General features: G+C 45.7%; 2 protein-coding genes across 5 annotated transcripts in view; one reads left to right on the forward strand and one right to left on the reverse strand.

Moving 5' to 3' along the window:
- Window positions 1-18,431, reverse strand: part of capza1b (capping actin protein of muscle Z-line subunit alpha 1b) — an 87,284-nt gene extending 68,853 nt beyond the window's left edge. For both annotated transcript variants that reach the window (XM_078242032.1, XM_078242031.1), the window contains exon 1: window positions 18,084-18,431. The gene's annotated coding sequence lies outside the window, so the exon portion shown is untranslated. The remainder of the gene's footprint in view (window positions 1-18,083) is intronic.
- Window positions 17,904-23,032, forward strand: part of LOC144511765 (suppressor of tumorigenicity 7 protein homolog) — a 164,142-nt gene continuing 159,013 nt past the window's right edge. The window contains exon 1 of one of the 3 annotated variants that reach the window (XM_078242023.1): window positions 17,904-18,168. In XM_078242023.1, the coding sequence (XP_078098149.1) occupies window positions 17,934-18,168 (235 nt within the window). In that variant the 5' untranslated portion in view covers window positions 17,904-17,933. The remainder of the gene's footprint in view (window positions 18,169-23,032) is intronic. The other 2 variants (XM_078242022.1, XM_078242021.1) reach the window with 2 other exon arrangements.

Raw genomic sequence — 23,032 nt, forward strand, 5'->3', positions numbered from 1 at the left:
TAACCCCACGCATTTATCATGGCTAATCCACCTCACCTATTCATCTTGGGGCACTAAGGGGCAACCAAAATCCCTTTATTTACAATTCCAGCAGCAGTACACAGAGTGTTATCAGTCAGCAGTTTACCTTCGGGAGTGCCAGAGGAACTGACACTCCCAGTTAAATACAAGGAAAGGACTCCCTGATTGACCCATCAATTGACTCCTCAATCAGGGAGTTCATATTCCAATAGGCCAACCTCAATGGTCTGATTGAAATCATTACAGTGTTGGAAGCTCAGTTCAGTGACTTTGCAAACTGTCCGGCCAGAGGCAGTGGTTAGAGAGGGAGGGCAGAATTGGTGGAACGGATAACGGGGGCCAAAGTCATTGCAGGATCTCAGATTGGCGTGGAACCTGCAACCTCCTTGCTTGTTTGATTCAATAACACAACAGGAGTTAAGTGACGCAATATTTACACATTAACAGAAAGAGGATGTCTTTTCAGAAAGTCAGAGGGGAACACACTGTTCCCCTGTAGCATGGACGTGCATTTGAAACTGCGTGTTACTGGTCAGGAAGTAATCTCCTAAATATCACAAGAGACTGGAATACAAGGTCACCTTATAGAAAACAGTCATTCCGACTCTATCCCGTGATAGTGTCTATCATTACACATTGTAACTGATGGTACATCTGCTATCATTAAGTCTGAAACCCAGAAGCATAATCAGACACTGGAATATCTGTAATCACCAGTCATCCAAACTAGTTTTTGCAGTCATGAGTCATGACAATGGAATATGTGTCCATGATCTCCACTGAAAAAAAATTACACCAGCAGACGTACTTCCCTGAAATAAAAAACGGTTTGTTCCTCCAGGAATAGTCCACCACTTGGGTTTATTTATAAAAAATTTATAATTAACATTTGAAAAAATCCCATGATGCTTCTCAGAGTAAGTAGACTCACAACACTAGGTTAAAGTCCAACAGGTTTATTTGGTAGCACGAGCTTTCGGAGTGCTGCCCCTTCATCAGGTGAGTGAAGGATTGGGTTCACAAACAGGGCATATAGAGACACAGATTCAATTACAAGGTAATGGTTGGAATGCGAGTCTTAACAGGTAATCAAGTCTTTACAGGTGCAGACAATGTGAGTGGAGAGAGCGTTAAGCACAGGTTAAATAGATGTGTATTGTCTCCAGCCAGGACAGTTAGTGAGATTTTGCAAGCCCAGGCAAGTTGTGGGGGTTACAGATAGTGTGACATGAACCCAAGATCCCGGTTGAGGCCGTCCTCATGTGTGTAGAACTTGACTATCAGTTTCTGCTCAGCGATTCTGCGTAGTCGTGTGTCTTGAAGGCTGCCTTGGAGATCGGAGGCTGAATGCCCTTGACTGCGGAAGTGTTCCCCAACAGGAAGGGAACACTCCTGCCTGGTGACTGTCGAGTGGTGCCCATTCATCCGTTGTCATCGCATCTGCACAGTCTCGCCAATGTACCATGCCTCGGGGCATCCTTTCCTGCAGTGTATCAGGTAGGCAATGTTGACCAAATCACAAGAGTATGTACCGTGTACCTGGTGGACGGTGTTCTCATGTAAGATGATGGCATCCGTGTCGATGATCCGGCACGTCTTGCAGAAGTTGCTGTGGCAGGGTTGTGTGGTGTCGTGGTCACTGTTCTCCTGAAGTCTGGGTAGTCTGCTGCGTATAATGGTCTGTTTGAGGTTGCGCGGTTGTTTGAAGGTCACCCAGTCCAATGCCAGCAACTCCACATCATGCCTCTCAGAGTGTTAAGTACCATTCGCAACTCCTCAGATATTGAAGCAATCCAAGTGCAAATGCAGCAAGAAATGGGCATTATTCATTCTCAGGCTCACAACTGACAAGTAACATTGCTGAAAAAAAAAAGGCGAGACATTTTGTCAAAGCTTTTCATCTTGCACTCATCAGATCAATTACCAATGTCACGGGGAAGAAAAGAATTTAGACTACATGAGAAGAGAATGCCGATTGGTTGGCAAGTGGACTCTGATTGGTAGAGGTGTTGCCATGCAGGATGTGCCAATTCATGGTGACTGACAGTTAACAGCAAAGCATTGTTTGACATTTAAACCAGGCAGCTTGACTCTGATTGGTCAAGCCTCGAGTAATGAACCAGTGAATGGCTGTCAGTCATTTTGTTTCGCTGAAACAGACACAACGTGTGTACATGTTCTTTCTGCCTGCAAAGAACAGGGTCCTGTATATTAATATATGTAGCTTCTAGTACTTGCAAATGTGCCAAAATGTGCACCCAACTGACGAGCTTAAAGTGGCTGCCAGCGTAATTCTAATCACACTGAGGATTGTTGCCAACTCCCCATTATGTCATGGAATTACCATTGCTGAATCCCCTATCAACATCCTGAGAGCTACCATGGGCCAGAAGTTGGACTTGATCAGCCATACAAAATACTGTGGCTACAAAATCAGAAGTTGGCTGTTCTGCAGTGTGTAACACACCTCCTGACTCCCCAAAGCCTAAAAGGTTCAAGTCAGGAGTGTGATGGACTACTACCCACTTGCTTGGATGACTATAGTCCAACAACACTCAAGAAGCTTGACATCACCCAGCACAAAGCAGCCAGTTCAATCAGCACCCAATCCAGCATATTAAACATCAATTTCTTGCTAGTCATGTGCGGCATCTACGAGATGCACTGCAGGAACTCACCAAAGCTCCTTTGACAGCACCTTCCAAACACACAACCTCTACCGCCTACAAGGACAAGGGACAGCAGACACTTGGGAACAACACCACCTGCAAGTTCCCCTCCATTTCACTCACCACCCGGACTTGGAAATATCCTGCTATTTTTTCACTGTCGCTGGGTCAAAATCCTAGCACTTTATCCCTAACAGCACTGTGAGTGTACCTACACCTCAAGGACTGCAGCAGTTGAAGGTGGCAGCTCATCACCATACAGGCTGGCCTAGCCAGCGATGCACATATCCCAAGAGTGAACTAAAAAACTCAAAGAAAAATGGCTGCCAAGTCAGCGTTGTTAGAATTCAGAGGGGTGATCAGATGCAGTGTCAAGGTGGTGGATTTTTAAAACTGTCTCAAAGGCTATCGATGGAAGAGAGCTTTAAACTCTGGAATTCCATCCCTAACATTCTCTCCCCCTTTTAAGTCTGTCCTTAAAACCCAAAATATTGAATGTATTCAAGAGGCAGCTGGATATAGCACTTGGGGGCGAATGGGATCAAAGGTTATGGGGAAAAAGCAGGATTAGGCTATTGAGTTGGATGATCAGCCATGATTGTGATGAATGGCGGAGCAGGCTCGAAGGGCCAAATGGCCTCCTCCTGCTCCTATCTTCTATGTTTCTTTGACTAAGCTTTTAGTCTCGCTGTGCTAATAATTTAACACAAAAATAGAAAATGCTGGAAAATCTCAGCGGGTCTGACAGCATCTGTGGAGAGAGAATAGAGCCAACGTTGCGAGTCTGGATGACCCTTCGTCAGAAAATTTTCTGTTTTTGTTTCAGATTCCAGTATCCACCGTATTTTGCCTTTAGCTCCTTTTTTTTTTAAAGCTTGCTGTCTGAATACATTCTTGAGAAGCACCCTGGGATGTTCTACATTTTGAGTACATGATTTCCAAGATGCATTTCACCGAATGGTAACAGCGCTTTCCTTTAGAAGGTGCTGGGGGGTGATGAGGGGACTCCAATTCGCTGCCCTCTGCAGGGGAATACAACCCATTATAGCTACTACAGCAGCTCCATCGAAAACGAAAAACACTCAGCATGGTTAGGGAGTGTCTGTCGAGAGAGGGAGGCAGAGTTAACCACTTCAGACCGACGGTCATTTGTCAGGACAAAGAGATGATGTCGGGAGCTTCAAGTTTCTCGGTGTCCAGATCACCAACAACCTGTCCTGGTTCCCCCAATGCCGACACTATAGTTAAGAAAGCCCACCAATGCCTCTACTTTCTCAGAAGGCTAAGGAAATTTGGCATGTCAGCTATGACTCTCACCAACTTTTACAGATGCACCATAGAAAGCATTCTTTCTGGTTGTATCACAGCTTGGTATGGCTGTTGCTCTGCCTAAGACTGCAGGGAACTACAAAGGGTCGCGAATGAAGCCCAATCCATCACGCAAACCATCCATTGACTCTGTCTACACTTCCCGCTGCCTCAGCAAAGCAGCCAGCATAATTAAGGACCCCACGCACCCTGGACATTCTCTCTTCCACCTTCTTCCTTCGAGAAAAAGATACAAAAGTCTGAGGTCATGTACCAACCGACTCAAGAACAGCTTCTTCCCTGCTGCTGTCAGACTTTTGAATGGACTTACCTTGCATTAAGTTGATCTTTCTCTACACCCTAGCTATGACTGTAACACTACATTTTGCACTCTCTCCTTTCCTTCTCTATGAACGGTATGCTTTGTCTGTATAGCGCACAAGAAACAATACTTTTCACTGCATGTTACTACATGTGACAATACTAAATCAAATCAAAATGTGGAGATGCTGGCGTTGGACTGGGGGTGGGCACAGGAAGAAGTCTCACAACGCTAAGTTAAAATCCAACAGGCTTATTTGGAATCACGAGCTTTTGCAGCACTGCTCCTTCATCAGGTGAGAGGATCAGGCTACTCACCTGGTGAAGGAGCAGCGCTCCTAAACCTCGTGATTCCAAATAAACCTGCTGGACTTTAACCTGGTGTTGCGAGACTTCTTACTAGGACAAAGAGAAGTTGTGGACGAACAGCTTATAAGAGGAACAGAGCCAGGGTAGAGAGTGGTAACGGAACCACCTGTGATTAAATGGAAGGAGCAAAAACAATTAAATGGTGGAAGTGATAGTGGTGTAAAAGAGGAAGAAATAATTAGAGAAATAAAACATTTATTGAAGACCATGGAATGGGGAACACATCTAAATATTTTCTATTGATTTCGACCTTATTAATCCCATTGCTTCACTGAACTGCTGATTGATTTGATTTTTTTGTCACATGTACAGTGAAAGTACTGTTTCTTGCATGTTATAGACAAAGCATACCGTTCATGGAGAAGGAAATGAGAGAGTGCAGCATGTAGTGTTACAGTCACATCTAGGGTGCAGAGAAAGATCAACTTAATGCAAAGTAAGTCCATTCAAAAGTCTGACAGCAGCAGGGAAGAAGCTGTTCTTGAGTCGGTTGGTGCGTGACCTCAGACTTTTGTATCTTTTTCCCGATGGAAGGAGGTGGAAGAGAGAATGTCCGGGGTGCGTGGGCTCCTTAATTATGCTGGCTGCTTTGCCGAGGCAGCGGGAAGTGTAGACAGAGTCAATGGATGGGAGGCTGGTTTGCGTGATGGATTGGACTACATTCATAACTTTTGTAGCTCCTTGCGGTCTTGGGCAGAGCAGGAGCCATACCAAGCTGTGATACAACTAGAAAGAACGCTTTCTATGTGCATCTGTAAAAGTTGGAGAGAGTCGTAGCTGACATGCCAAATTTCCTTAGTCTTCTGAGAAAGTAGAGGCATTAGTGGCTTTCTTAACTATAGTGTCAGCATGGGGGGACCAGAACAGGTTGTTGGTGATCTGGACGCCTAAAAACTTGAAGCTCTCGACCCTTTCTACTTCGTCCCTGTTGATGTAGACAGGGTAAGAAGTTTAACAACACCAGGTTAAAGTCCAACAGGTTTATTTGATAGCAAAAGCCACAAGCTTTCGGAACCTTAAGCCCCTTCTTCAGGTGAGTGGAAATTCTGTTTACAAACATAGAATCATAGAAACCCTACAGTACAGAAAGTGACCATTCGGCCCATCGAGTCTGCACCGACCACAATCCCACCCAGGCCCTACCCCCATATGCCTACATATTTACCCACTAATCCCTCTAACCTACACATCTCAGGACACTAAGGGCAATTTTTATCATGGCCAATCAACCTAACAGGTCAAAGAGATGTGTATTGTCTCCAATACACAGAGACAATACACATCTCTTTGACCTGTCTTGGTGCTCTCTCCACTCACAGTGTTTGTATCTTAAAGACTTGATTAGCTGTAAGTATTCGCATTAGAACATAAGAACATAAGAAATAGGAGCAGGAGTAGGCCATCCAACCCCCCGAACCCGCCCCGCCATTCAACAAGACCATGGCCGATCTGAAGTGGATCAGTTCCACTTACCCGCCTGAGCCCTATAACCCCTAATTCCCTTACCGATCAGGAATCCATCTATCCGTGATTTAAACATATTTAGCGAGATAGCCTCCACCACTTCAGTGGGCAGAGAATTCCAGAGATTCACCACCCTCTGAGAGAAGTAGTTCCTCCTCAGCTCTGTCCCAAACTGACCCCCCTTTATTTTGAGGCTGTGCCCTCTAGTTCTAGTTCCCTTTCTAAGTGGAAAGAATCTCTCCATCTCTACCCTATCCAGCCCCTTCATTATCTTATAGGTCTCTAGAAGATCTCCCCTCAGCCTTCTAACTTCCAACGAATACAAACCCAATCTGCTCAGTCTCTCCTCATAATCAACACCCCTCATCTCTGGTATCAACCTGGTGAACCTTCTCTGCACTCCCTCCAAGGCCAATATATCCTTCTGCAAATAAGGGCATTCCAACCATTATTCTGTAAACTGAGTTTGTGTCTTTATATGCCCTGTTTGTGAACAGAATTCCCACTCACCTCAAGAAGGGGCTTAAGGCTTGGAAAGCTTGTGGCTTTTGCTACCAAATAAACCTGTTGGACTTTAACCTGGTGTTGTTAAACTTCTTACTGTGTTTACCCCAGTCCAACGCCGGCATCTCCACATCATGATGCAGACAGGGGCATGTTTCAAGAGAGTTGTTGAGATCTGGAACACTCGATTTGAAAAGGTGGAAGCCGATTCCATTAATGATTTAAAAATGAGTTGGACAATACTTGAAGATCAGATGATGAACAAAAGCGGGGAATGTGGGGTTAAACAAGACTGATCTTGCAAAGAGCCAGCACACACACACCAGAGGCCGAATGGCCTCCTTCTGCATGTAAGTTTCTATGGATCTGTGATTCTAGCAACATCATAGAAATCCTACAGTGCAGACGGAGGCCATTCGGCCCATCAAGACTGCACCAACCACAATCCCACCCAGGCCCTAATCCTGTAACCCCACATATTTACCCTGCTAATCCCCCTGACACTAGGGTCAATTAAGCATGGCCAATCCGCCTAACCCGCACATCTTTGGCGTGTGGGAGGAAACCGGAGCACCCGGAGGAAACCCACGCAGACACGGGGAGAACATGTAAACTCCACACAGCCAGTGACCCAAGGCCGGAATTGAACCCGGGTCCCTGGCAGTGTGAGGCAGCAGTGCTAACCACTGTGCCGCTCACTCTTGACCGTGCAAAGATTAGGATGCAAGCAGGGTGTGGACCGATGGCAGAAGCTTGTGATGTTAATGCTTCACACAGATGATGCCAGCCAGCCAGTCGGAGACCTTTTTCAATACTTATCCGTGCGATATGGGAAGTATTTGTGCCACCCAGAGTATGTCCCTGAATGGAGAACGTCATTCACTGTTCAGACCTCACAACAGTTCTATCTTGTTAAAGATAATGAGCAAAGTTGACATCTGGAACGTGCTGCCTGGAAGAGTGTTGGAGGCAGGTTCAATATTAGATGATTACTTGAATAGAAACAATGTGCAGGGATATCGGGAAAAGGCAGAGGAATGGCACTAAGTCTTTATGGGCAGAATCTTTGTGTACATTTAAGGCTAAGATAGATAGATCTTTGATCAGTAAGGGAATCAAGGTTTATGGGGAAAGAGTTGGAAAGTGGACATCAGAAATACCAGATCAGCCATGATCCTATTGAATGGTGGACCAGGCTGGATGGCAGAATGGCCTACTCCTGTTCCTATTTTTGTTGGCCTTCTGGTGCCCATTTGGCGAGCCGGTGTAGAGATGATGGGCCAAATGGCCTCCTTCGGTGTCATAACAATTCTGTGATCCAATGACTATATAACAAATTGCAGGCCACTTAAAGCTGAGAACGGGTAGTTAAATCTCAGCTACACAGCCAAGAGTACATGGATTTCCTAGAAGGCTAAGACCAGAAACATGAACTGAAGGGCATCAGGAGAGAGGTTGTGATTCAGTGGCTCCCAGTGGCTGGATGATGTAGTGCTCCCACTGCCCCTAGTGGCTGGATGGTGTAGTGCTCCCAGTGGCTGGATGACATAATCCTCTCCTACAGTGGGTGGATGGCACAGTGCTCCCTTCTGCCCCCAGTGGCTGGATGACATAATCCCCTCCCAGAGTGGCTGGATGGCGCAGTGGCCCCTCCAGTTACTGGATGGTGGTGCCCTCAGTGGTGCAGTGTTGTGTTTTAGGGTACAAGGCAGTGGAGTGCTCCATGGCAGTTGATAAGTGCACAGTTCCTTTTGGTAGCTTGTGATGGGATGCTTTTGCTTTGCTCCTGCTGATCTGTCATGTCCCCAAACCCGCCTCAGCTTTCAAAATTAAACCCAAATGAAAGGAGAAATTGAGTTAAATGCGCCAGAGACATTATAGCACAGAAGAACACCAAGGCACATCTTTTTCCATCTGTCCCATCAACTCCAGGAATAAAGGGAAATTAGGGGTGGTACGGTGGCACAGTGGTTAGCACTGCTGCTTCACCGCACCAGGGACCCGGGTTCAATTCCTGCCTTGGGTCACTGTCTATGTGGACTCTGCACATTCTCCACGTCTGCGCGCGTTTCCTCCAGGTGCTCCGGTTTTCTCTCTCAGTCCAAAAGATGTGCAGGTTGGTTGGATTAGTCATGGTACATTCATGGGGTTTGGGGAGGGGGCCTGGGTCAGATGCTCTTTCGGAGAGTCAGCACAGACTTGATGGGCTGAGTGGCCTGTTTCTGCACTGTAAGGATTCTACAAGTTCTATAAACACATCAGATCAACTCAAACACCAAGGTTATGCTGGTTCTGCATACCTTTATCAGAAAAAATACTGCACAGAAAGTCACTTAGCCAGCGATAGCTCTTCAACCAGGGCTGTCATGGATTCATATTTTTCAATGTATAAAGAAAGTGAAAGTGTAGAAATGCAGATTGCATTAGGTGTGTACAGTCTGACCTCTGGTGGTTGGGTGATGCAGTGTGTACTGATGGAGCATCAAGAGGTTTCCATTCCTCGCAATGTAACTAACTAATATTCGAGGTTACACCCCATTAGGACAATTCTTGTCCACCTCCTGGTATTTAATATCAGAGCCTGTGAGCAGGTCCTAGCTCTGACTCTGAGACAGCTTAAAAAAGGCGCGCTAAGAGATAACTCTTTCACGTTGCCAGAGTAGAAGCAGAGCAACAGGTATAGATTTACACTCAGCTGCTTTCAGCCAATGCAACGCTGTGATATGATGCCACCGTCATATTTGTGAATTGAACATGGAGTTATTGCCTGTTCCATGTTCTGTTCTGGGCAACCACGGTCCACCATTGAAAGAGTTCGCATTTTCCATTAGTGCAACAGATGTTGCCGTGGTTCCCCGTGGACGGCAAGAAGAGTTCATCAATCAGAATAGAGAGTCTGAGTCTTGATCTTCCAGGCAGCAAGGCTTTATTTTCTAATACATTTCGACAAAGCCGGGATTTCCAGATGAATCCAAAAAAACCTGTGCTCTGACAGTAATTTTTATACACATTTTAGCTTCATATTTCATCATTCTTATCTTACAGTCAAGGCTTTTTTGCAGACCCCAAGGCCACTTTTCGTTAGCCACCATGGTTTACTAGACCTACGTTATCTGCCTTCTTTCTGATTGGTCACTAATGAATGTGCTATGATATCATTGTGGTTACACCTTGCCTTCTTATCTGAAGTTTATTGTCTAATCAGCCAAGCTTGTTGTTTGTTCAGCCATTGTGGGGCATCCTGCTATGCCAAGTCTTTTTTTTAAAGATGTGCGTTTGTCTGACTTTCTTAAGTTTATTTAGGAAATTACTTTCAGCTTCTGTGTGTTTGCTTGACTTCTTTTAGCCTTTATGTTCATTTATGTGAGTATCCATGTGTACTGGCCAGGTAAGGTATTGTGCACTTAAAAGGGTACAAGTGTATGCTTAATAAGATATGTGATGATATATGAGAGCTTCTTAAGTAGTGATTATCTCTTCTATGTTAATTATTATCTCCTACTTGTCCTAATAATTATTCCTTCCAATATATGTTGTCTTAATGATTATTCCTTACAATGTCCACACCTGCCATGGCCCGTGTCATACAGTTCAGGAGTTGCGCATGAGCTTGGTGTGTTACGATGCGGAGGTTGACCCCCTTTTGAGAATTAACGCTGAATCCCCCAAAGAGGAATACCTCGCCCTGTAATCTGTTAAAAGTGTGTGGGAAGGTGTGAACTGTCCTTCAGTAATGATTAGTGGGTAACTATCAGAAATACCCCACACTCACCTTAAAATGAACACAATTTATTTATTTAACTAACCGGGAGCTTTAACTGAACAAGTCACATACAGAGTAAAATAAGATTCTACTGGAATGCTGTCCAAATAAATACAATATCCATCCATTCACAAAAAAATAATAGAATTCTCAAAAATACAACCAGGTTTGTGGCTTTCGGAATCTTTTGAGTTCCTCTGTTGATTCCTCTGTTTGCAAGTTCTTTCTGATTTGGTACCTTTCGCTAGTTAGATAGTGCGTCCTCTTGAGAGATATCTGAAGCTGGCAGAGCTGGGAGCTGTGTTCTCCCTCTCAAGGCTCGAGAGGTGGCAGTTCTTCTGTTGTTCTCACGTTTTTCCCCCCTGCGCTCTTTTATATCTGTGATGATAGAATCATAGAATCCTACAATGCAAAAGGATGCCATTCGGCCCATCGAGTCTACACTGACCCCAATCCCACCCAGGCCTTTTACCCGTAACCCCAGGCATTTACCCTAGCTAGTGTCCCTGACACTCAGGGGCAAGTTAGCATGGCCAATCCACCTAACCCACACATCTTTGGACTGTGGGAGGAAACCGAAGCACCCGGAGGAAACCCACACAGACACGGGGAGAATGTGCAGACTCCACACAGACAGTGACCCAAGCCGGGAGTCGAACCCGGATCCCTGGGTGCTGTGAGGCAGCAGTGCTAACCACTGTGCCACTGTGTCTATCAATTTTCCTGGGATTGGTCTGCTGCTGTTAACACCATCAAATTCAAATTTTATAGGTTCTTGGTAGCCGAGTGCCTGCTTCAAATTGATTGAGCAAAATTCAAAAAACAGGTTGTCGTCTTGTCAAGGCTACTGCCTGACATTTTGATATGAATGTTTCAGCTTGGACTCGATGTACTTTACATTTTAAACCTCCAAGCTCTGAAACAAAAGACCAGCTGTTAAAGGGACACCACAATGTTTCTTTTCTCTCTAGCATTTATTACAATTTATTTTTTACATCTTTACCAACATCAAATTCCAACTCCACAAACTCAACTTCGCAATAGGTGGGAGAATGCAAGTCAATGCATTGCGCATTGGCCAGCGACAGTCTTGTTGTTTCAAATGAGCTGGCAGCGCTCTAACCTCCAAGTATGGAGGTTACGTTATTCGGCAGAGCAAACCATGCAAGAAGAAGCAATAAGTTACAAAGGGACATGGGTGGATTACATGAGTTAGCAACTCGGGCAGACAAGAGCTCAACATGGTGGAGTGAGAGTTCAGCAACTTTAGATTGATGAAGGACAAACCAGAACATTTTCAAAATGGTCAGAAATGAGGAACCTTGGGAGGAACAGATTTGGGAATCCAAGTTAAGTATATTTATTAGTGTCAAAAGTAGGCTTACGTTAACACTGCAATGAAGTTACTGTGAAATTCCTCTAGTTGCCACACTCCGGCACCTGTTCAGGTCAATGCACCTAACCAAATACACAAATCACTAAAAACAAGTGCAGAGGTCCAAGAAAGCTCATGAGATTCTAACCTTCTCTCTTGTGGCACCTGGGACTTGCTTCCTCAGGACTCACTTCCAGTCAATGCCCGATTATTCTGCTTTATCATGGAATCCATAGTTTGAAATTTTTTTGAGACAGACCATAACTGAAAACAGAAATTGTAAAGGGAGCTGATCTCCCAGCTTCTATGGGAACTAAAACAGAGAGATGGAAACCAAACCGTTTGGGGAGATTGAAACATGGACACACAGCCCTTCAAGTTCAGCAGTAAATGATGATTCCTGCGGGGCAGTCCAGGCAGGTGGGAGACAGGGGCTGGATCCAGAAGGTGAGAATAAGCAAGGATGGAGTTTCTGCAGCAGTTTTTGTGACCTGAAGAGAACACTGATGGATCGCTATCATTCGGATGGAGTTGAGGTGGTCCTGCAGACCTGGGCCATTTTTTGGTGAAGTCCGTGACTGTGGAACTCGGTTGGTTTCCCACTGGCTGAGGATTCAGGTTAAATCCTAGAAAGACCGAGATTCTTTGTGAGGAAGTCAAGAGTTTTGAAGAGCCTTGTGATTGATGATATATGTGCTGAGTAGACTGCTGTACCATTTGTAAGATCTGCCGCAATTGTATCTGTCATTCACTGTGTGATTTATGTTTATAATTGACCATAATTTACCTGTTGGCTCATACTTAACGGATTTTGAATCTGATTTGATTTATTGTCACATGTATTAGCATAGTGAAAAGTATTGTTTCTTGCGCGCTATACAGACAAAGCATACTGTTTATAGAGAAGGAACGGAGAGAGTGCAGAATGTAGTGTTACAGTCATAGCTAGGGGTGTAGAGAAAGATCAACTTAATGCGAGGTAGGTCCATTCAAAAGTCTGACAGCAGCAGGGAAGAAGCTGTTCTTGAGTCAGGTTTTAGAGAACAGCAAGTAATGTAAATATAACCCAGATTTACAACTACAGTGTGGTCAAAGGACTAGCAAGGACCAGGATGATGGAGAGTTGAGATGCTGTTCACCCACACAATGTCACATTTTATCAAATAGCCCCTCTGAATCAAACGGCACGGTAGCACAGTGGTTAGCACTGCTGCTTCACAGCTCCAGGGACCTGGGTTCGATTCCCGGCTCAGGTCGCTGTCTGTGTGGAGTTTGCACGTTCTCCCCGTGTCTGCGTGGGTTTCCTTCGGGTGCTCCGGTTTCCTCCCACAGTCCAAAGATGTGTGGGTTAGGTTGATTGGCCAAGCTAAATTGCCCCTTAGTGTCCCGGGATGCGTGGATTAGCGGGTAAAAATGAGGGTTAGAGGGATTAGCAGGTAAATATGGAGGGATATGGGGTAGGGCCTGGGTGGGATCGTCGTCAGTGCAGACTCGATGGGCCGAATGGTCTCTTTCCGCACTGTAGGGATTCTATGGTTCTAAACCCTGAGGAGCCAGCTTCACATACCCATTTATTTTTTTAACTTTTTACTCCATTCTTAAAGTTGCAAAGCTAATGCTCAGAATGGACCAGCAGACCCAAGTGAGAGACAAAAAAGATTCAAGCTGACAAGATAAGGCATTGCACCCAATCTTGGTCTCGATCTGACACTTATCCGAGTGGAGGTGTGAAAACAAGTGTCTGACACCTCAAACAAAAGTGCTGTAGACATATGTGGCTCATCAGCCTTGATTCGCAGTCTACTTATGAGAAGAAAATTCTCATTTTAAACCGCCAACAATGGGTTGAACAGTAAAAGCTTTGTTGGCTGACAATGTGGAAGAACAGACAGTGCCAACAGATTGAATAGCGATCTGGGAGAAGGACAACTCTAAACTTAAAACCTGCATCCTTTCAGGTGCTGTGTGTGTAGCATATGTTGCATCAGTGCAGCATGAGCTGTGAGCAGCTCTTCGTAAGCCTCACACATTTAAATATACTCAATGTTGGTCAGCAATCAACATATCTGATTACCCGTGTTAATGGGAAGTAGCAACAGAGTGTCATGTGAGAGTACCTTTAAAAAAAAGTTTTCTTTTCCTTAAAAATCATGCAGCTTACTTCATCAGCCATGTCATTGCGGGTGGAGTTAAGCTGTGGCAGTGAGGTGATGGGGCTTTTCTCCTTGAGGCTTTCAGTTTCATTTCGCGGAGCGTTGTTGAAAGCAGTTTAGCAGCAAGCTAGGAAGCAGTCTCTCTCTCTCTCTCTCCCCGTTCTCTTTGTTTGGTTCTGAAACTATTATCATTTAATAAGGCATACCTGATAATAGGGCATACCTTGTATTCTCTTAAGGTGTGGAGATGCTGGCGTTGGACTGGGGTAAGTACAACCTGGTGTTGTGAGACTTCTTACTTCTCTTAAGGTGACAGAGCTGCTGTCTCCAAACTGATAAAGTGGGAGAAAAGGAACCATAAACACAGCCTGCACTCCCTACACTGGTCAGGTCACCACAACCTTTTGGCTGATTACCAGAAACCAGGCTTATTGCCACCTTGCCTTAAAGAAGCTGTGTTTTGGGAAACAGATTTAACTACAACCTCTTCTGAGTTTCTGCACAAGGGATTTTCAGCATTCAACCCAGGAGGCGGGATTCCTGTAACAAGTGGGCATTAACCCATGCTGTATTTTGGAGAGTTTTGTGTATTGGATGTCAGCTTTGGTTGGAACACAGATTTCCTTAAGAGTTATACATTATCGTGGTTGTTGTGTTTCTTGTTTGTAATTGTTAAAAGTTCTTGCTAATTGTCCTACTGTACATGTCAACAATATTCTTAATTAAACTTTGTTTCTGATAAAAGCTCCTCGTGGGTCAGTTGAATCACACCTGAAGTGAAACCTTTCATTCTCATCCTAGACAAATTCAATGTAAAACATTACAGGTCAGGCGAGCTTCATAGAACACCTTGAAGTATCCAACCTGACTTGTAACAGGAGCCAGACTGAAAGTTCCTGGTGTTTAGTTCTGTAATCCTGCCCTGCACATAGGCTGCTTTAAGTTAATGGTTGCTTTACACAGATCAGGACATACCTTGTATTCTCTTAAGGTGACAAAGCTGCTCTCTCCAAACTGATAAAGTGGGAGAGAAGGAACCATAAACACAGCCTGCACTCCCTACACTGGTTAGGTCAGGAGGCGATGGCCCACTGGTATTATCACTAGATTATTAATCCAGAAACTCAGCTAGTGTTCTGGGGACCTGGGTTCGAATCCCATCACGGCAGATGGAATTGGAATTAAATAATTTTGAAAAATCTGGAATTAAGGACCAACTGATGACAATGAAACAATGGTTGGAAAAACCCATCCGGTTCACTGATGTCCTTGAGGAAAGGAAATCTGCCATCCTTACCCGGTCCGGCCTACATGTGATTCCAGAGCCACAGCAACGTGGTTGACTCTCAACTGCCCTCTGCAAGCCACTCAGTTTCAAGGATAACTAGGGATGGGCAATAAATGCTGGCCCAGCCAGTCACACCCATGTCCCATGAATTAAAAAAAATCCCAAAATGGGGTGCAACGTCTTATCTTGTCAACTTGGATCTGGTTTGTCTCTCTTGTGGGGACCAAGACTTGAATTGAATTTGAATTTGGGGTAAGCAAGGAATAGATTTGGGTTTGGCTGGTCCACTCTGAGCATTAGCTGTGTAACTTTAAGGAAGTAAAAAAATGTGGGGTAGCTACATCAGCTTTACCATTGAGTGAAAAAAAACATTTGCAGAGGGCAGCACAATGGTTGACACTGCTGCCTCACACTGCCAGGGACCCAGGTCCAATTCAGCCTCGAGTGACTGTCTGTGGCATTCTCCTTCTGTCTGCGTGGTTTCCTCTGGGGGCTCCAATTTCCACCCACTGTCCAAAGATGTGCAGGGTAGGTGGATTGGAGTGTCCTAAGATGAGTAAATTAAGGGGATTAGTGGGGTAAATGCATGGGGTTAAGGGAATGGAGTGGCAGGCAAGCTCGGGTAAGATGCTCTGTCGGAGAGTTGGTGCATGCCGAATAGCCTCCTTCTGCACTGCAGGGGTTCGATGGGTCAGATCTTGAAGGAGGAGACACAAGCTATAAACACTCCATCGAACTTGCAAGTCCAAGGGCCAGCCTCAAGTCAGGACTAAGTTTTGTCTTTCAATCTGAACTGGCAGAAGCGGGACTCAATTCCCAAAGATCATTATTTTTTATATAATGTTCCAAAGGCGGCACGGTGACTAGCACTGCTACCTCACAGCGCCAGGGACCCAGGTTCAATCCCGGCCTTGGGTGACGGTCTGTGCGGAGTCTGCACGTTCTCCCCATGTCTGCATGGGTTTCTTCCAGGTGCTCCTGTTTCCTCCCACACTTCAAAGATGTGTGGGTTACATTGATTGGTCAATTTAACATGGCCATTTGTGTCAGGGGGATTAGCAGGGTAAATACAGGGGTTACAGGGATAGGGTCTGGGTGGGATTGTTGTCGGTGCAGACTCGATGGGCGAATGGCCTTCTTCTGCAGTGCAGGCATTCCATGAAGCACCATGCTTTTAAAATACATGTTGAATTGTACTTTACGTAGTCAACCTTGAACTGCAATGTACTTGAAAGACATTAATAAGGTATATTTTGGGAATAAATGCAGCATTTTCTGGTTTCATTTCAGATTTCCAGCATCATGTCTTTGCTTTTGCTAAATAAAATAAGTTGTTTTTATCGTGTGTCTTTTGCCTCAGAGGCTGACTGAACTCCCACAGGTAATTGCAGCTTTTTAAACATGAATTTCTCAAGAAAGTTTTATTTTGGTAGTATTTGGTATACTATACTTTGGTTCTCTGGGAGGGAGAGAGCACAGTAAGAGTTTTAACAACACCAGGTTAAAGTCCAACAGGTTTATTTGGTAGCAAATACCATTAGCTTTTGAAGCGCTGCTCCTTCGTCAGATGGAGTGGAAATCTGCTCTCAAACAGGGCAGAGACACAAAATCAAGTTACAGAATACTGATTAGAATGCGAATCTCTACAGCCAACCAGGTCTTAAAGATACAGACAACGTGAGTGGAGGGAGCATTAAGCACAGGTTAAAGAGATGTGTATTGTCTCCAGACAGGACAGCCAGTGAGATTCTGCAAGTCCAGAAGTCAAGCTGTGGGGGTTACTGATAGTGTGACATAAACCCAACATCCCATTTTAGTCCGTCCTCATGTGTGCGGAACTTGGCTATCAGTTTCTGCTCAGCGACTCTGCGCTGTTGTGTGTCGTGAAGGCCGCCTTGGAGAATGCAGTCAGCCTCACACCGATTTTTGATTTGATTTATTGTCACATATATTAACATAGTGAAAAGTATTGTTTCTTGTGCACTATACAAAGCATACCATTCATAGAGAAGGAAACGAGAAAGTGCAGAATGTAGTGTTACAGTCACAGCTAGGGTGTAGAGAAAAAGCTACTTAATGCGCAGTAGGTCCATTCAAAAGTCTGACAGCAGCAGGGAAGCAGCTGTTCTTGAGTCGCTTGGTCCGTGACCTCAGACTTTTGTATCTTTTTCCCGACGGAAGAAGGTGGAAGAGAGAATGTCCGGGGTGCGTGGGGTCCTTAATTATGCTGGCTGCTTTGCCGAGGCAGTGGGAAGTGTAGACAGAGTCAATGGATGGGAGGCTGGTTTGTGAGATGGATTGGGCTCTCCCTTCCCTCACACTGTTCCCCCCCTCTCTCTCTGGGAGGGAGAGCTCTGCCTCACACTGTCTCCCCCTCCTCTCTCTCTGGGAGGGAGAGCTCTGCCTCACACTGTCTCCCCCTCCTCTCTCTCTGGGAGGGAGAGCTCTGCCTCACACTGTCTCCCCCTCCTCTCTCTCTGGGAGGGAGAGCTCTGCCTCACACTGTCTCCCCCTCCTCTCTCTCTGGGAGGGAGAGCTCTGCCTCACACTGTCTCCCCCTCCTCTCTCTCTGGGAGGGAGAGCTCTGCCTCACACTGTCTCCCCCTCCTCTCTCTCTGGGAGGGAGAGCTCTGCCTCACACTGTCTCCCCCTCCTCTCTCTCTGGGAGGGAGAGCTCTGCCTCACTGTCCCTCTGTGCATGGAGCTTTGTCCCTGTGCCTGGTGGAGGACTCCTCCTGTATCCCACAATCCCACAGGCCGGCCGGCCGGCCGGATGAAGATGGCGGACGGGGGCTCGGCGGGATTAGTCGAGCGGCTGAGGCGGTGTGTCAGTTGGTCGTGGACCTACCTGTGGGCGCTCTGGTTCGTGCTGGTGCTCGGCCTCCTCTACATCCTGCGGGCGCCGCTCAAGCTCCACGAGAACCTCAGCGCAGGTAAGCGGCCGGGAGAGGCTCCCTCTCCCCCCGGCCTGGCCCGGCTGCCGGTGCCCCGCCGACCCTCAGAGCCCGGCGGCTCCCTCTCTCCCACCCACACACACACTCTCAGCACCTCCCGCAGCCTCACCCCGCTCCGGCTGCTGCCTCTGCCGCTCTCCATACTCCCTAAGCCCAGCCGGCGGAGGAGGCGTCGGATTTAACAGCCAGCCGAGCGGGCGGGAAACCCGCCCGGCCGCCATCTTCATCAGCCCAGTGACGTCAGCAGGACCCTTCCACCAGTGAGAGACAAGGACTGAAAATCCCTTCCCCCTCCCCTCACTGAAATATAATCACTGTCTCCATTAATATCTAATCACTGTCCCTCACACAGGCACTGAGGGACAAGGACTGGGATCTCAACCCTGCCTCCACTGAAATATAATCACTGTCCCTCACACTGAGAGACAAGGACTGGGATCTAATCACTGTCTCACACACATACAGACACTGGGATATAATCACTGTCTCCATTAATATATAATCACTGTCCCTCACACAGGTACTGAGAGACAAGGACTGGGATCTCATCCCTGCCTCCACTGAAATATAATCACTGTCCCTCACACTGAGAGACAAGGACTGGGATCTAATCACTGTCTCACACACATACAGACACTGGGATATAATCACTGTCTCCATTAATATATAATCACTGTCCCTCACACAGGTACTGAGAGACAAGGACTGGGATCTCATCCCTGCCTCCACTGAAATATAATCACTGTCCCTCACACTGAGAGACAAGGACTGGGATCTAATCACTGTCTCACACACATACAGTCACTGGGATATAATCACTGTCTCCATTAATATATAATCACTGTCCCTCACACAGGTACTGTGAGACAAGGACTGGGATCTCATCCCTGCCTCCACTGAAATATAATCACTGTGCCTCACACTGAGACACAAGGACTGGGATATAATCACTGTCTCACACACATACAGTCACTGGGATATAATCACTGTCTGTCATTCTCACAGTCACTAAAATACAAGGACTGGGATCTAATCCCTGTTTCACACACATACAGTCACTGGGATATAATCACTGCCTGTCATTCTCACAGTCACTAAGATACAAGGATTGGGATCTAATCACTGTCTCACACACACACTCACTGGGATATAATCACTCCATTAATATGTCCCTCACAGAGGCACTGAGACACAAGGACTGAGATCTAATAACTGCTCCCCCCCCCCCCACTAAAATCTAATCACTGTCTCCACTAAAATATAATCATTGTCCCTCACACTGAGAGACAAGGACTGGGATCTAATCACTGTCTCACACACACAGTCACTGGGATATCTCTCTCATGATGTGGAGATGCCGGCGTTGGACTGGGGTAAGCACAGTAAGAAGTCTCACAACACCAGGTTAAAGTCCAACAGGTTTATTTAGCTCCGAAAGCTTATGGTATTTGCTACCAAATAAACCTGTTGGACTTTAACCTGGTGTTGTGAGACTTCTTACTATATCTCTCTCACCCAGTCTCTCTCTCTCAGTCACTGGGATATAAATCACTGTCTCAGTCACTGGGACCTAATCACAGTGTCTCGCACACACAGTCACTAAGATACAAGGACTGGGATCTAATCACTGTCTCACACACACAGTCACTGGGATATAATCACTGCCTGTCACTCACACACAGTCACTAAGATAGAGGACTGGGATAAAATCACTTCACTGCTATCTGGTCACTGGGATACAAAGACTTGGATGAAATCACTGTCTCTCATACAGACATTGGAAGACATGCACTGGGAGAATGTGGCATGGGAGACAGAGTGGGATGCTGTACATGAATTGAGATGATGTTTCTCACACACATGCATTGGGGCACAGTCAATGGGAGCCAGAGGCAATGGCCCTGTCAGGCAGCAACACTGCACTGAGAAACACCATGTGGAAGACTGTCAGTTGGAGACAACCCAAGGAAACACGCACAGGGGAAACATCATTACTGACAGTCCCTGACAGTCAGTGTCGCAGACACAGGCACGAGGATGTAATCAGGCTCACATAGGCACTGCAGTTCAGTTCCCAGTATAGCAGCATTAGCACTGGGATATAGGCAAAAGAAGACAGCAGCTTTGGGATACAGGTACTTGGATACCATCAGTGTCTCACACACACCAGCAATCTCATAGTCCCTGGGATACACACACAACAATTAGATATAATCATTGGAATATTGACACTGGCACTAGCACACTCTCACTGAGATATAGTCACTGGTCTACACAGAGTCTGGGATATAAACACGAGGATATCCATACAGTCACTCAGATACTGGAACATGGTCACTGTGAGCTAGTCACTGGCACACAAATACTGTGATCAATGATATTGAAGGTTGGGTGAGGCAGCAGTGCTGAGCGAATGCCGAAAATTGTATGTGGTTTAGAATAATGAGATTAGTAGGTTACCTTACTTGTGATCTTCAGCAATGCCTGTGACCAAAGGTGTGCATGAAGTAAGGATAATTTGGGAGTGTGGCATTCAAAGTACGCATTGATGCCTTGGCTTTCTCATTTCTTTGCCTGTCTTTGTATTGGATATTTCTTTGTACGCTTTGGACCTAAGGGATCAGATCGTTTTACACCTCCTGGCACTTTTAAAAATATTCATCAGATAAATGCGTGGCTCATTCCATTCGATGTAGTACAGTGCTGTACACTTGTTTTCTCTCTGGCACTGTGGAAAAATTGCTCTTTAATATTTAATCCCCCCATCAACTGCAGTAAGTAGTTTTCAGGTGATATAAGAACAGAATGCAATTGGAGGCAAGTGATAATCTCTCCCATTGAGGGGCCTGGATTATTATTATTGTGAGTACCCAAAGTCTTAAGGAAATGGACCTGGACCAAGTTACTGAATTTCATTAAATATCAGCTGCAATGTCTTTGAGGATGACCAATTAGTCCAATTTGAGCATGAGGAGATATATTGCATGTTGGGCACGTGTTTGAGGTGAGAGGGGGAGAGTTTAAGGTTGATGTGCGGGGGAAGTTTTTCACGCAGAGAGTGGTGGGTGCCTGGAACGCGCTGCCAGAGGAGGTTGTGGAAGTGGGCACATTAGTAACATTTAAGAGGCATCTGGATGGGTGCATGAATAGGGAGAGAATAGAGGGATACGGTCCGAGTAAGGGCAAGAGGTTTTTTTAGCTTAGCTAGGGCATCATGATTGGTACGGGTTTGGAGGGCCAAAGAGCCTGTTCCTGTGCTGTACTTTTGTTTGTTCTTTGCTTCTTCTGTTTCTGTTTCAATGGTACATTTCTCACTTCAGTGCAGGAGCAACACTGAAATAGAAGCATAGACACTGAAATCCTTAAAAATGAGTGGGGAGAAAGCCTTTGAAGGAACATAAGAACTAGAAGCAGGAGTAGGCCATCTGGCCCCTCAAACCTGCTCCGCCATTCAATAAGATCATGGCTGGTCTTCATAGAATCATAGAATCCTACAGTGCAGAAAGAGGCCATTCGGCCCATCGAGTCTGCACCAACCACAATCCCACCCAGGCCCTATCCCCATATCCCTCCATATTTACCCACTAACCCCTCTAACCTATGCATCCCGGGACACTAAGGGGCAATTTAGAATGGCCAATCAACCTAGCCCGCACAACTTTGGACTGTGGGAGGAAACCGGAGCACCCGGAGGAAACCCACGTAGACACAGGGAGAATGTGCAAACTCCACACAGACAGCGACCCAAGCCGGGATTCGAACCCAGGTCCGTGGAGCTGTGAAGCAGCAGTGCTAACCACTGTGTTACCGTGCCGCCTATTCGTGGATTCAGCTCCACTTACCCGCCCGCTCGCCATAACCCTTAATTCCTTCACTGTTCAAAAATGTATCTATCCTTGCCTTAAAGACATTCAATGAGGTAGCCTCAACTGCTTCACTGGGCAGGGAATTCCACAGATTCACAACCCTTTGGATGAAGAGGTTCCTCCTCATCTCAGTCCTAAATCTGCTCCCCCTTATTTTGAGGCCACGCACCCTTGTTCTAGTTTCACCCGCCAGTGGAAACAACCTCCCTGCTTCTTTCTTATCTATTCCCTTCATAATCTTATATGTTTCTATAAAATCTCCCCATATTCTTCTGAAAGGGAGCAAGTGGATTTGCATTGAGAGGAATTGAAGGCACAAAGCAAAGAGACCATGATGCCTGTACTATTAGGCCACATCTGTACTACTGTGTAAAGTTCTGGAACTTCCACTATAAAAATCATTAATGCTCGAGAACGCACGATTAGTAGGGGTTACCGTGTGTGAAGAGATATGGGGAAAGATTAGTAGAAACTAACTTTCTCAAAAATGAGAATATTGAAAGAGGGAAGGAGGAGAGGGAACTTGATTTAAAATCAAAAAAGAAAATGCTGGAAAATCTCAGCAGGTCTGACAGCATCTGTAAGGAGAGAAAAGAGCTGACGTTTCGAGTCCAGATGACCCTTTGTCAAAGGCTGAGTCCAGATGACCCTTTGACCCTTTATCAAAGGGTCATCTGGGCTTGAAACGTCAGCTCTTTTCTCTCCTTACAGATGCTGTCAGACCTGCTGAGATTTTCCAGCATTTTCTCTTTTGGTTTCAGATTCCAGCATCCGCAGTAATTCGCTTTTACCCACTTGATTTAAAATATTTGATTTGATTTATTATTGTCACATGTATCAGCATACAGTGAAAAATATTGTTTCTTGCACGCTAAACAGACAAAGCATACCACACATTGGGAAGGAAGGAAGGGAGTGCAGAATGCAGTGTTACAGTCACAGATAGGGTGTAGAGAAAGATCAACTTAATGCAAGGT

The sequence above is a fragment of the Mustelus asterias genome, chromosome 25 (genome assembly GCF_964213995.1).
Source record: "Mustelus asterias chromosome 25, sMusAst1.hap1.1, whole genome shotgun sequence".
In the NCBI taxonomy this organism is placed as follows: Eukaryota; Metazoa; Chordata; class Chondrichthyes; order Carcharhiniformes; family Triakidae; genus Mustelus; species Mustelus asterias.